We start from the raw sequence: 14,303 nt of genomic DNA, 5'->3' as shown, positions 1-14,303 counted from the left end.
TCTTTGTACATCCTTCACATATCTTCCACCAAGTGGCGTGCCTAAGGAGGTCAACACTCCTCTAAACCTACCCAAAATCACGGCTGCAAATAATCCAAACCTGCACAGAATTTATGTAATCTATTTATCGATACCATGCACAGCTATTTAGTTGTGTCTCTGAGATCTCTTTACGCTGTGCTTTACCTAAAAGTGAATGAAACACCACAAAAAAGTACTAAAACGTCACTCGTCAAACAACAAATTTATTTCAAAGCATATATTACACGCATTAAGCAAACTTTTGAGATGAACTTAAAACAGATTTTCAGGCTTATAATAAGTTATAATTAACGTGGAACAACGTTTTCTGCCAGCAGAAAGGTTCTCGTACTAACCCTGAGGTATAACAGCATCATAACCTAAAAGTGTGTTACTATTTGACAGAGATAGATGTTAAAATATATAAATGTACGTCGTTTAGATTTGCTCTCGTGTCGTGAAAGGGGAAACTCGGTTCACCGTGAGCTATCGATCATGAAAATATATCGTTTGCTCCATTTAAAATTAATTACTTTTGTATTCCCTTCAATAATGGCGACTATATATATATAAATAATTTCGAACCAATTGTATAACATAAATAACTGCATTTTTCTTAAATACTAATAGCTATCACATAGCCAAAAAATAGCGATAACGTAGGCTAAACATTATTTCATCCAAGATTTTCAATATATATCTGCCATATCTTCGAAACAGTCATTGTATTTTGATCTCCAGTATCCACCTTGGTACATATGACAAGGGGTTTTTGAATCTGCATCTTCTAGTAATTTAAACCACCTGTTTTAAAACGATATGAAGATATGATATGAACCATATTCGCATCCTCAATTAGTTAATGAGGTTATTCAATAACCAAAGTTAATAGCGAGGAAACCACGCGTGATCCGGAAGTTAGGTGTTCCTGTCGAGGTGCGCTGCGTCAGCCCACGTGTTATATTGCGCGCTCGCTCGCGTTGCGGTCATTAGTTGCTCGGCACGCAAAGTGTAACAAGCTTAACAAAAAGTTTAAATGTCAGCAATGTGATAAAGTCTTGAGGTACATGGGCCCTACTGGTTCAAACTTTCTATACCTTGGTGACCATTGTTTCTCCTCTATTTCCCTATCTTTCCTTGCTTGTCGCTGTTTGTTTTCTAGCCTGCATTTTTCCCGCGCAGCTTCTTCAATCTGAGAAAGCAAGAAATACGTCGTTGAAGTAATGACAAAAAATGGAAGCGTATTCCAGTTTCATTTCACTCACATTCCCTTCCTCTAATCGTCGTATATCCGGTCTTTTTCTGCAATCCGTCGGACACTGAACATCTACAAATTATACCTTTTAGGATGAGGTTGTGGCTGGAAGTATCACGGTTCAATTTAGAGAATATTGATGTGCCCATATACCAGCCCTCAAACTTACATTTCTGACAATTTGTTTATTTATATTTGCATTTATATTTATAAAGCCATGCATGCAAACACCACCACTAAATGTTACCTTCGTCTGGTTCATTGAGTTGCATAGCAAAAGTTGTAAAACCGTACATTCTGAAAGAAGGAACGAAAGAACGTTTTAGCGCATAGAAGAATTAGCATCAAATGGATTATATCATATTACATGTTACCAACCGTGAAGATATCTCAGGTTTCGGTGCCACTTTCCACAACGGAATAGGAGCTGAATCCAAACCTACAACAAAAAGGACGGCAGAATGTCTGAAATTATACTCACGATCATCGCAATTGGAAACGCATCTTCAAATCTTTTGGAAGCAAATCTTCTAAAATGCCAGCTCATTTGAAGAGCGTTTAGTACGTTTACCTTTGTTAACTGACGTGTATTCCATTTTCTCTTCATAATTCCCATCTAATAGCAGACAAATGTGACCTTTTGAATCTCGAATTTCGCCTGAAAAGAAACAAGAATCTGAGAAACATTTTTGTTGTCACGTGACGGCAGTCATCCAAACGCCATCAGTTTATAGAAACCTTTACTAACCTGTCACAATTTTGTAGTTCTCTCGAACCCGTTTGTGCGTTTGAAAATGAATCCTACAAGCTTCGTTCGTCTGATGATTAGTTATAACAACCTCACCATCCTAACAACAGAAAATTCAGATTCTTTCAGACAAATTTTATCACATTTTCTTTGGACAAGGCATGCTGATTGACCCATCACAAAACAGATAACCACGCTTACGTGTTCTGCCCAAAGCGTGCCAAACATGATGTTGTGAATTATTGTATTAGGCTTTTTCCAGCTATAATGATCTCCAGATTTCTTTAACTTGAAATGTACACTGCCTGTGGGGCAAACCTTGACATACTACAAGCGAAAAGAGAACAAGAAATAATGCACAAAGAAAGTCGAAAGCTAAAAAACCCCGTAAACTAAGTAGACCACTGCAGAAAACTATCCTTCGTTTTGAATTGACAGTCCTCCTTAATCAATACCTGTCCTCTGAATTTTGTATCCAGTTTATATTCCTGCCAGAATACCCAATCCAATGATTCTGCGTGGAGAACTGAAACAGGCGGATGGTGCGATACCTGCAAAAAAAATCAAAAATTGAATGAAACACAACGAATTAAAGGGTTTGTATTATTATCAAACTTTTTTCCAGTATACATGCGAAATCCAAGTTATACCGGGACATCAAAGTTCCTGTTTTAATTATTTCTCCGACAGTTTGAACTCCAAACATCAGAGCAATGGCAAAATCCAGAGCATAGCATACCTGCTCTGCGATAACAGAGTATCCATGTTCCTCGTTGATGTATTCAAATGTTTCCCCAAGTAGTGGATTAAATGGTTTCCAAAATCTAAAACAAAGAATACGTAGTTTTCGCATTACTTTAGTGAGCAAAAAAAGATGGGGGCCCAAACATCATGTCATAACCAGCGTCACATATAGATAATGGGGCGTGGCGAGACGTGAGCGCCAGCGAAAATCTTTTCCTTGGTTTTGAAATAATTAGCAATTTGGACTAAACGAGAAGTGGATTCCTCATTTCCTTCTCAGCTACGCCGGTGTTTGAAGCTACGACGTGGAATGTTACGAAGACGTAGCTGGTGAAAAGATCTCTATTAGGGAATACCTTCCGGGTACAGTGGAATAGGATGACACCATAAAAGCTGCAATATACGCCAGTCTTTCCACCGAATCCCCGCACTCTATAAACAAATATACAACAAGGATTTCAATAATTTAATGCTTTCACTTGGAACACTCTTCTCATCGTTGCTCAAGGAACAAACCTGCAGCTTTCGTGAGCAAGTCCGCATACGCAAGATCTTCACATAGCCTCTATGAATGCGACACAAAGATTTACAAATTTTATCAGTTTTTGCAGCAAACTAAAAGTATGCAACCTCATTGCTAAAATGAAGAATCATCTATGTGCAAACATTCTGGGCTCACTGGTAAAATTCAGTGACAAACTGAAGTAGCAACACTCACTTGTAGAAATGATATTGGTTCATTAAAACACACTGGCATTGTTACTTTCGTTAAATCTTTTCCAATCACAGTCTTCAGGAAACTGAAAAGATTCCTAATCGATGACTTCTCTCTAGTTTTTGGCAGCAACTCTCGTCTGACCTTTGGATTTTGGAAAGCTGAAGGGAAAATGATATTATCAAACCAGTAAAGTATATGTGTCGATTGCAAGGAGAACTGCTGCAGAGCCTATACCACCAAGAGGTGTATTTAACCAACCAACCAACAGAAAAATGAATCATTAATGTCCCAACTGATGGATGATGATGATCATGATCTAACAAATGATGACAACCCAACTGATAGCAACAAACTGACAGACAAGAAAACTAAGCTGCTAGCCTACTACCAACAAATGGAATGATCGAAAGAAATTCTAAGTAATTTACCAAGAACAAAGTAACTTATAGTTTACCTCCACTTTCTTTAAGAAGCTGATATTCTGATTGTTCCTCCTTATGTTTTGGTGAATCACCATTCTATATAACATTAATTATTGAGACTTCACCAGTTAGATTTATGTTGAGTAAGGGAGGGAGTACTAGATTCTAGACACACTGACATGACATGTCATTTGGGAATTAAAAAATCATAACAGAAAACAATTTAGACAGATAAAACACTTTGAATCATCTACATGTAACTCTTTGTTAAAACCCACTCCTAGCTAGAGGCCAGGGCCAAACTTAGGAGTTGGGGGAGGGGATAATAAATTCATATATTGTATAAGACTGATAATAAATTCATATATTGTAGAATGATTTGATTTTCCTAGATGTAGGCATTGTTTTCACAGTATGTGAATCATCACGTCTACAGGCTAATTCCTGCTAGTGCTTGAATCCAGGACTTTTTTATTCTCTCTTGCATAAAATGTCAACCCTCATTACATTGAGGATACAATGTAAACAAACATTGACCATACAATGTAAATAACAACGGGATTTGCAGTCAGAGGAAAGACGTCAAACCAGTCGAACATATTTAGACATCCTAATTGTACACACACAAAGGATCGTACGATATCACATAAGCATATAAATTGAATTAAAAAATGCAATCCTTTGTGAGTATTGGCTTTCCAAAAACAGATTTATATCGTATTGGACGGTATATTCATGTCATAAAAACTCGCAAATAACCACAAAGGATACTAAATAACTCCCCTTATGACCACTACGGATAAATCATTAATCAGCCCCGACAGTTTAGGGTTTTAAAAGGAGCAACAATAAATATTCTAATTGAATTTAATTGCGAACCGCTAAACCTCAAAACATTCGAAATCATAAAGCAGAATCTAAATATACGTATGACAAACGAGAAAATTCAACGTTAAAATAAGGCAAAATATTCGGAAATTATAATCGAAAAAATTAGAACGCATAAAGTTATTCGAAAACCAATTAGAATATCTACGAAGTAGCAAATGACTGCCAAATGTTTTGCGGACAGTATGTATACAATATGGTTTGAATTAAAGCGTCGCGATTTTAGCCGGCTTTGTGGCCATTTCATTACCTGTAAAGCGTCTTCGCCTATATCCACCATTAGTGGCATATCGTACCAAGTCTGTGAAGCCAAATGATGAAAGCTTTCAACAATCGTAAAAAGGAAATAAATCAAGACAATTTTGAATGTTGATGATTTCGTACTGTATGTGCATTGTGCACGTCACGTCATTCTCGAGGAGTTTTGCCATTGTTTTGATTTATATAATATGCATAAATATGATGAGCCTTCCGTCCGGAATAACAGCTGGGAATACTTCATATATGAATTGCCTGAAATCGTAAGGGAAAACCCCACTCGACCAAAGAAGGTGGAGAGGCACTCCACAAGGGCTTCTGAGTAAAGTGGTACAAGAAAGCCACATTTATGATGTAGATAATGTTCTTTAAGCTGAAACAATTGTGCTTTTCAAATACAATTATTAATTTGTTTTTGCTACAATCCTTCAGACTTGGTTTGATTGAAGGCGAGTGCCACCCAACACTCAGGGCGTGGTCTTTGGTTAAAATCATAAACCTGAGTCTGAGATTACTCTTTAGCCAGCCAATCGAATCGAGGACACTACGTCAACGTATATAACCTTGATAATTTTATTATAAGTATATAATTTTATCTTTTTATAAAAATACTATTTAAATATGAATTAACTTTATAAAGATCGATGCAATACAAAATGCGATATATTCTAAAAGGACCATACGAAATTGCTTTGATTTTTCTGAGAGGTCATAATTATAGCTGCAAAGCCAAGTTTCTATTATATCGTAATAGTCGAGAAACATTCTCAACGATGTAAAGTATCCCGGTTGAATATTTTTGTTATATATTTTCTGTACTCATTATCATTCTTTTTGACAGAGGTATCAAAACTCTCACATCGAGCATTTTGAGATCTTCACGACAATTTCGACAACACAAAAACTAAGCTTTATATATTGCGACTTATGTCTAGCTTCCAGAATTGCTTCCATGTCCGTCAAAAAATTAACGTAGTACTCTTTAATTTTCTACATTTCTCAATTCTGTAGACGGAGCGGATTCTCAAGGATCAATGAAGGATACCATGATATATCGTGTACCATTAGTGGTGGGAAGTCCCTCGTGTTGATGTGTGAGTCGACCCGGATGCATAAGTGCCCAGCCAACCCTCGTATCCTGTACGGAACAATCGTAACGAATAAAGCGGGCACCGCCACCCTAGAAAGCAGAAAAGATCATTATGTCCCTATGGTTTTCGCACAAATATACCGCAGCAGAGTTTGCGTCAGCTCGCTTGGTAAAAACTGGGCGACGGAGAACAGTTGAAATTAATAGAATTGTTCTTCAGAATTGTAATTCAGGTGACTAGAACTATGACTAACGTCGACGTCTTTGAGTTTACTATGTTTCGTTGGGAAAGCAACGAACAGTCGTAAATTTAAAGTGCCAGCCATATTCAATAGAGAGCATGTTTAAAGGCTATCTTACCTCATAATCAACCCCACGTTTATTTAGAGCGACATTGATAGTATAAGTCGAAGAATCGTGATGAGGTCGGAGGAGGAATTGTTTATCTGGATGGTATTTTACCACGAAGTTCATATAAGCCCGCGCCTGCGACATAAAAGACAAGTACAATTGAGTTCTTTAAGACAATATGAGTTCTTTAATGCAGAACTCATAAAGGTGATCCATGCAGTAACTAAACCAAGGCATAAAGTTAGTAGTTATACAGTAGTTAGCTATGGGACTTCCTCCATGCAGTTGGGAGTGTAAAACTGCGCGGAGACCAATAAGTATTTCTTGAGAACAAAATATAAAACCAATATAAAAATCCATTTTTCAAATACGATTTCGTTTGTATAGGAAAACGGTTATAATATGGAGTATAAGACTGTTCGAAACCTTACCTCAGAATAATATCCAGTGAAAATATGATTTGCTATGGGCGCAACGTATGTCTTTAAGAAATGCATCCAGTGTGCTTCGAAAGCAATCTGCAATATCACGAGTCAGTGTCATTAGATAATCAGTAGCAGTTGATGATATTTTAGAAGCGATATCATTCAGTTAGATCAAAGTTGAATAAGTTATTTCACCTGTTTCATATGGATATCAACGGTCGGAACGTTCTCGTAACCACCAGCAATACGATTATCCTATGAGAGAGAGAGAGAGAGAATGGTACTGATTAGAAGCATAGTCAACATAAGATAATGTCTTTTCTACAATTCTATATGGTTATATGAAAAAGATTTTTGTCAGTTTTTACCTTGTGACCCCCGCCAGACCACCCGCCAAAGTGTTCGCATTCCTATATTAGGGCGTTTACATTGTTAGAAAAATTTATATCAGATAGTGGTTCCGACAAGGAAAGGTATTAATGTATTCCGTACCTGCCACAGGTGTAAAGCGAATGTTTCTGAGAATAGTGGCACCCAATATACGTCCGGGCAAGGCTGAAACAAATGCAAATGATTATGAAATAAATATGTTGAAACCACGCACCACGTGGAGGAGTGCTAGGGTGGAATATGTGTGTGGTTCAGGAAGGTAAATATCATTTATCAAGTCACAAGATTATCATTTTGTATTGTACCTACAACCATGCACCACAATCGTGAGAGTTAAATACCTCAGGCATCTTCCACTCTTTCGTCCTCAACTTATACCAGTCCGGATGAAGATACTTCGCTTCCCAGTCCTACCCAACGAAAAGAAATAAATTTCATGGCAGTTCGTTTGTGAGGCAGTCGACCATAGACTTTGACCTATGCATTTACTAAATCTTGCAAAAAATCATGATCTAAATTTCCATTGCAATACCAAAGACTTACGAGAACATTATTAACCATCTCATACATATCTCCATGCTTCTTTGTTGTAGTGAATATCGACGTGTCCAGCAGTCGACCGAATGGCATAAGATTGTTCACGTACATAAAAATACCCTAGCCATAAACACAGTAAAAATTAGCTCAACATATTTTCGCGTTGCAAACAACATCCTCTCATTATTCAAAGACATGCGATAAAAGCGGTCTGTTGTCAGGGTAGTTCATTTACCTTTGACCTAATCGACGCACAGAATGCCATATCAGCCTCAAAAGTCGTGCTGCTGTATGGGTTTTTAACTTGTCTCAAGGCAGTGTGGTGGGCCAGGTAGCTTGAAGCTATATAAGGCACGTTCCAAACTCCCCTAGACAATATTACAGTTTGGTTGTTAGATAGATATATTCTGATTGGGGCGTAGAGCCATATAAGGGCAGGAGAATATTTGGGTGGGGCAGGGAAATCTTTGGGTGGGGCAGGGAAATGTTGGGGGTGGGGCAAAGAAATATCAAAGTCGGGAATGTTTCTTTCATCAATCTCACCCATTCCTATATCATTATCATATAAACAAAATATCATTCTATACTTTTTATTGCCGTTGACAATTTCGACATAATCTCTTGATCGTGCGTAGAATCCATCACTTCCAATGTCCCCCCAGAAGTTAGACCACAGCTTTCCGTGTTTGCTAAGTTTTGGAGCAATTATTGATCTAGAAAACAGACGCTTCAGCTAATTATTCTGCAATACAACGAGTCAATGACGGCAAATGCAGAAATGCTTTGTACAAGTGTTTTAACTAAACCTGTTTTGCTCCATGAGGATTTTCAAAGTCTTCGGCTCGGTCAATACAACATCGGAGTCGATGACAAACAGATATTGACAGTGTTTGGAAAGACAGTATTCACTATTGAAAAATAATAAAGGTGTAAAGCACATTGCATAACTAGCGTATTGTAATTCTTTGGCTAAACTTAGACTCCTGAAAGTGCATTTTTTTCTTTGGAAAAGAGTATCCAGGTACGACACTTTCTTCCGTGGTAACACCGGACAAATATAGAGAGATTCTTAATGTAATATTTGGAGAGAACCGTTAGTCCTATAAACGAAACAATCCGGTTTACGTTCTTGAGTAAGAGCGGACTTACAGAGCATAATTTCTGGCTTTGGTTTCACTGAAATATTCCCCTGGCGCGATATATTTCACAGAATTGTAAGATTTTCCGTGCGTGGAAATGAAATTCTGGATTTGCTTTTCATGATATGGTTCCTGCAACAGCGACGAACAACTATTGAAGTTTCTTTAATTATCAATGGTGATGATTTGAGATGAAAATCTTCATACCACATTATGTATAAACACATCAATTCTGCTTTGAGGGTATTCCATTGATACCAATCGTTCTAGAGATTCCGAGAAGAAGGGCGTTGGAGCTTCCACAAAAACGGCTACCAGAACACTTGGATAATCTTCAGTCTACAAAATGAAAAAGTTTTAACTTACAGAACCGTAAAACAAACATGACGAGATGATACAAAGTCGTCTATCACAGGAGTAGTAAAGATCTCGAAGAGCAAAGCTCGTATACCTTATAATCATCCATACTGAAAGTGTTTTCCAGACAACTTAGGCAGCCCTCTTTTGGACTCCATCCTTTAGGGATGTAGTTTGCCAGGTAGTTCAAAAACAACTGTAAAAACAATGCGCATATAACAAATAAAAGATTCCTTTGCAGGTTCGATAATTTATAATTACAATAATAAAGTTGAATATTTTACTCATCTTTCACTGAAAACGCAATGCGAAATATGCAGATATAGCGATAGTCCGTAGTTGATAAACGTCAGAGCAGTCATGGGAGTCACCATTGTTGACATCGGTTGTCAAACTCGAAATTTAACCCCTGTGGCCACGCCCTTTGGTTCATATGCACGCGTCGCGCCTAATTTAGAACAGGTTTAAAGATTGTATACCTTTGACGGTCCATTGCCATGAAGCACGACAGGTTTGGTGCCATAAAGCGTGTTTTCAAACCACACGCTGTTTTCGTCAGCTACAAGTTGTGATTCAGCTGTGAAAGAGAAGCGTGGTTTTACAAGAAGCTCATGGGAAATTACAAGCATTACTGAAGCATGCACATGATGGCATATGTGGTATGCAGTAGCGACTCGGGCAACACGTAGATACTGATTTTTTTTTCAATATATTCACACGTTTCCTGCTCACCTTTCGCTCCGTTTAGGTTCTGAAATATTTCACTTTTGTGGTCCAATTTCATCTGCAGTTTATTCTAAAGTTATTGATAAAAATATTCAGGAATTCTTCTATTTAATCATTGTTGCTTATTGGCATTGTGGTGCTGAAGATACGAATAGTTATGAACGGTGAGAAAGAAGTAGGGCCTTACTCTTAGCTTTGCATCCAGGTAAAGTTTGGTATAATATAATTGGTCATCATCTGTGTCTTTCACCTCATGATGTGTCATTAGTTGAAACACCTCTGGTGCATATCCAATTATACCTGACGATGGAATGAAAATGAATTGAGGAAGGCTGATTTGGTGTTTCTTAGCTATAGCTGTATAGCTATCTGCATTTTGATGAACTAACAAGGTGCATTTGAGGATGTCATTCTTAAAATTCTATTAAATATTGTTACCAACCTCCCGAACAGAGAAATCGTTTCCCTTCTGTCACTTCAGGGTATTCATCCTGGAAACAATGATACAATTAGAAGGAGATATAAATTTGAGATGCCATTAATTAGAGAGCAACATCATTAATTAGAGAGAAGAAACAATGATTCAATTAGACAGGGTATTAATAGAGAAAAAGGTGTGTAAGAGACATTAGCAAGAATTTAGTTCACAAGGGAGATTATTAATTAGAGAGGGTCATTAATTTGAGTCAGAGTAGAGAAATGTAAATGGAGAGAAGTCCTGATGAGGTAGAGAAAGAATTGGCAATAATTAGAGGGAAAAAATATTTGATGTAAATGACTGACTGGACATGTTTCTAGAAGTATGTCAACTATACACAGTGTTATATAGTATATGCGGTGCTACATAATACATTTTATAGAAATTACCAGCAAAGTCTTGTCAGGCCAAAGAAAGTCTTCTGCTGAAATGACCACCTTAGATTTAAATGCTAAAAATCTTTTCAGAATTTCATCAGCACCAGCAGCAAATACAACATCGTAACTAAAAAAGTAATATATAAATATGAGACTGAGTTTTTTCCAGTGATAGGAGACAAACACCTGAATGGTTAATTGATGGTCATAATGTTCATGAAAATGTTCATCTTCACCTTTTCATTTAAAAAAAATTAAATTAATACCTGTCGGTAAACATGACAACCAAATCAGTTTCATTCTTCAACAACTCAATCTCCTTACGCAACAAGTTTAGCTTGTGACCTCCGCCTGGATGTAACTCCATATTTCCACCCTTCCATTCCTCATGCATCCCTGCAACCTTGGAAATAATAATTCTTAGAATCAACATGATAAAACGTCTACCAGATTACAAACACTCTCTTGTAATTTGTAAACATACTCTCAAATAACCAGGTGCTACTAAATGATCTCACATTGGAGGCGACCATTTTTGGTATGACATAATCAATGCGCTTTAGTTAAACTACTTCACTCGAATAACATTTAAAAGACTTAAAAGGAATCTTCTTATCGATTGTTAAATGCAAAAGGTGAAGAAATCAAACTGTTGACTTTCGCTCAAGCGTAACTCCTATTATATTGTTTTTTATATTACTGTGTTTAAAGACAATGCCTGCGGTGGGGATAAACACATAAATAAACTTCGACAGTTAAGTAAATTGACTAAATTCATCAGAATTCTCAAACTATACCAATTCTTTCTAACAACCAAGGGTTTCTATGGGCACCGGTAAAAAGTATAGATTACGCTGTATAAATTATTCACAATGAGCCTTTGTTTTGCAATGAAGTGAATATGCATAAATGAGTTGATTGTTCATTTAATGTTTGCTTTTCGCGAAATCTAACGAAATCGAAAGCGATTTACCTTGATTGGTATGTCAAAAATATCAGCTGAACGCATGAAGCGTTTGAATCCATCCGTTTCATCGGTAGCGACTGTTAGACCCAACAGTTTTAAACGTTCAGGATCGTCTGTGGCATTTTAAAGTTCAAAACAGAAGAATATAAAAGTTGTAACCCTCAGATCGCCATCATTTACAACGAACGGACTTACCTGTGGAAGTAACGGAGAGAAAAGCGTTTAAAAAGAGCAGGAATATGGACAAAAAGCGCAACATTTTCGACCAAAGAACGCGGACAATCCGATATTCGAGATCGTAAAATGATACATTTCCCGTGTTCGAATGTTTTTATATTTGCTACATTAGGTCACGTGATTGTTCTAATGCGTTCTTTGTGTAGATTAAAGTCTTTTGATACATTCTTTCAAACGACGATATTTTTCTATGGGAACATGCAAATGAACTGATAATGAATCACGCTTTGCGTGTAAAAAGATCAAGTGCGGTGTTCACTACGAGTTTATTACGCTTTACAGTTACTAATAATAAAAGAAAGTCTTCTTTGTGTGTTCCTCCAAGCGTGAAAAAACGCACGATCAGCATTTGCGGACGTTCCTCGTCTCATGCCGGGTGGAGGCGATTAAGAAAAGAAATACTCGCTGTTTCACACGTACAATTATCACAACAACATTTTGTAACGACTAACGACATAGTTTATTTTCACGTTTTTCAATGCGTCTCTTACATCACAGATTCACAGTTAACATATAAACCTAAAACAAGCAATTTTCTGACAGGAATGGTGACCGTTTCCGAACATAATCAATCATAATTGGCTAAAAATGAAAGACCTGTATCTTACAAAGTTACATTCACACTGATAGCTTGCAAATTAAATGTAATTTGGGTAAACCACAAAGGCCACAGATTGTTAGGACTTCTTTGGGTTAAAGAACAATTTCTTTCTAAGGTTTCCTGTATGTTCTGGGCACTGCATTGCATAGTCTTTGGTATTTCGAATTACATGCTTTATTGAAGAAACGTGTCCAGTCACTTTAGTTATCATACTTTGCAAATCTTCTTTTTCAGCATTATCACGGAAGACCTCATATAACTGAGTCACGAACCATCCCCCTGTTGTAGTGTTACGTAATGCTGCATGGTTAGCAGTTGATGCATATGTTATAAACATATCTGCATCCTGTGGTATATACTGCACATCAATGTCTGGGATATGATATTGACTATGGTTCCAGGGTTGGTTTAAATTGCTAGACGCACTTGTTGGGTTACTATTGCCACTTATCTCTTGGGAAGGCTTTGTTGTTCCTTTGGATATGGGACTATCGGTCACAACAAATCCTTTGTCTGTTTTACCCCCTCGGCATGCCTGGACAAAAATTAACTTAGGCTTGTTTGCCAGACTATAGCATTTATCTGCTATCAACTGTCTTCTGATGTTTGCCATGAATACTTTCTTGTTATCGCTGCCGAATATGCCATCTTCAAACCCATGACTCATTAAAAATAGCACAAAACAGTCAAAGTTGTTGTGATCTATATCAACTCCGTATTTTCGAACAATGCTCTCGATTTCGTCAGCAGTTTTGTTTATGTAGACGGCTACATTAAACTGCAGCCATTCGAATAGTTCAGTCATTCTTATAACATCTACTTCTGAGCCTTCGCGACTGCCAAGTTTCGGTTCAACAGTGTTGTCAAATTCAGCATTGTTTATTATAACAGCGTAGCCACAGGGCACATTCCTCATACTGTAGTTAGGACTGTCTTGCTCAAGCATTTTGGAGACACCTGGATACAAAATATGTTGGAAATGTTACAAACTGCTAAGAAATTATAGTCACACTAGGTGTTGCATTAACTTTTAGAAATATCAAGAATGGGCCAAGTAAACAAATGTTTATACAAACCTCTGCTAAGTTCAACTTCATTGGACAATGGTTCGTTCAAAATCTTTGCCAAATGGCGTTGAGATGACCTCTGCAAACGATCGATCATCTTCTGAATGGCAGAGCTGTCTCTTTCCACATATTTCAAGAGCAATGCTGATTGTTCTTTTCGTGGTCCCTTGCTACTAACTTCCTCGTACTGATCATCATCAAGCACGTCCTCTTGGTACAGATAGTCCAGAACTTGTTCAGCTTCTAAATCCTTCAAGATTATATCCTTGTTCCTTATTAATCGGTATTGTAAGACTTCTGACATCCTGCCAGCTCAGGAACGGTGGAGAATATACGAAAGATTTCGCACAGAAGACTTATTTTTCGAACAATTTTTCAAGTAGCAAAGTTGAAGTTAGGGAATTCCCTATACAACATCAATGAACTCAATGCACTGACTCAAACCCATCCTTCAAAAGGTGACACTGGCCTTCAGAATAACTGGATAGTGAAATTTTTAAGAACACA

The 14,303-nt window shown here is 37.3% G+C and overlaps 3 protein-coding genes across 3 annotated transcripts; all 3 read right to left on the bottom strand.

Annotated features, from left to right (window-relative positions):
• Window positions 1–229: 229 nt before the first annotated feature.
• On the bottom strand, window positions 230–5,215 carry LOC114518458 (oxysterol-binding protein 1-like). Its single transcript, XM_028538445.1, has 15 exons — window positions 5,047–5,215; window positions 3,941–4,004; window positions 3,487–3,644; window positions 3,285–3,333; window positions 3,125–3,200; window positions 2,764–2,848; window positions 2,480–2,575; window positions 2,226–2,351; window positions 2,025–2,124; window positions 1,848–1,934; window positions 1,655–1,715; window positions 1,524–1,573; window positions 1,287–1,348; window positions 1,119–1,213; window positions 230–825 (listed from the first exon to the last, which is right to left on the bottom strand). Exons 1-15 carry the CDS (start codon window positions 5,083–5,085, stop codon window positions 711–713), a joined length of 1,263 nt encoding a protein of 420 aa, XP_028394246.1. The 5' UTR covers window positions 5,086–5,215; the 3' UTR covers window positions 230–710.
• A 450-nt stretch (window positions 5,216–5,665) lies between these two features.
• Window positions 5,666–12,231, bottom strand: LOC114518278 (multifunctional procollagen lysine hydroxylase and glycosyltransferase LH3-like). Its single transcript, XM_028538240.1, has 22 exons — window positions 12,087–12,231; window positions 11,898–12,004; window positions 11,191–11,327; window positions 10,937–11,051; window positions 10,512–10,560; window positions 10,257–10,369; window positions 10,076–10,139; window positions 9,823–9,920; window positions 9,438–9,539; window positions 9,194–9,325; window positions 8,997–9,118; window positions 8,654–8,755; window positions 8,435–8,560; window positions 8,083–8,215; window positions 7,854–7,967; window positions 7,652–7,720; window positions 7,413–7,475; window positions 7,289–7,330; window positions 7,116–7,175; window positions 6,927–7,013; window positions 6,505–6,630; window positions 5,666–6,234 (listed from the first exon to the last, which is right to left on the bottom strand). The coding sequence occupies exons 1-22, from the start codon at window positions 12,148–12,150 to the stop codon at window positions 6,079–6,081; spliced, it is 2,181 nt and encodes a 726-aa protein (XP_028394041.1). The 5' UTR covers window positions 12,151–12,231; the 3' UTR covers window positions 5,666–6,078.
• Window positions 12,232–12,381: 150 nt separating this feature from the next.
• On the bottom strand, window positions 12,382–14,199 carry LOC114518280 (caspase-8-like). Its single transcript, XM_028538243.1, has 2 exons — window positions 13,806–14,199; window positions 12,382–13,686 (listed from the first exon to the last, which is right to left on the bottom strand). The coding sequence occupies exons 1-2, from the start codon at window positions 14,098–14,100 to the stop codon at window positions 12,806–12,808; spliced, it is 1,176 nt and encodes a 391-aa protein (XP_028394044.1). The 5' UTR covers window positions 14,101–14,199; the 3' UTR covers window positions 12,382–12,805.
• Window positions 14,200–14,303: the final 104 nt, after the last annotated feature.

The sequence above is a fragment of the Dendronephthya gigantea genome, unplaced genomic scaffold, assembly GCF_004324835.1.
Source record: "Dendronephthya gigantea isolate DGI-Jeju-01 unplaced genomic scaffold, DenGig_1.0 000010F, whole genome shotgun sequence".
NCBI classification, from domain to species: domain Eukaryota; kingdom Metazoa; phylum Cnidaria; class Anthozoa; order Malacalcyonacea; family Nephtheidae; genus Dendronephthya; species Dendronephthya gigantea.
Note: the sequence above shows the minus strand (reverse complement) of the source record. Positions and strands in the feature narration are given on the sequence as shown.

Bases quoted from the DNA above. Each gene is read 5' to 3' on its own strand.
- LOC114518458 (XM_028538445.1), bottom strand. From the start codon at position 5,085: ATGCCACTAATGGTGGATATAGGCGAAGACGCTTTACAG. The intron at 3,334-3,486 runs GTGAGTGTTGCT...TCGCATTCATAG, and splicing joins AACCAATATCATTTCTACAA to AGGCTATGTGAAGATCTTGC. The intron at 826-1,118 runs GTATAGAAAGTT...GTTTTAAAACAG, and splicing joins GAGAAACAATGGTCACCAAG to GTGGTTTAAATTACTAGAAG.
- LOC114518278 (XM_028538240.1), bottom strand. From the start codon at position 12,150: ATGTTGCGCTTTTTGTCCATATTCCTGCTCTTTTTAAACGCTTTTCTC. The intron at 9,540-9,822 runs GTATACAATCTT...TTGTTTTTACAG, and splicing joins ATGGCAATGGACCGTCAAAG to TTGTTTTTGAACTACCTGGC. The intron at 6,235-6,504 runs GTAAGATAGCCT...TCTGCTTTCTAG, and splicing joins AACGTGGGGTTGATTATGAG to GGTGGCGGTGCCCGCTTTAT.
- LOC114518280 (XM_028538243.1), bottom strand. From the start codon at position 14,100: ATGTCAGAAGTCTTACAATACCGATTAATAAGGAACAAGGATATAATC. The intron at 13,687-13,805 runs GTTTGTATAAAC...TTTTGTATCCAG, and splicing joins TGAAGTTGAACTTAGCAGAG to GTGTCTCCAAAATGCTTGAG.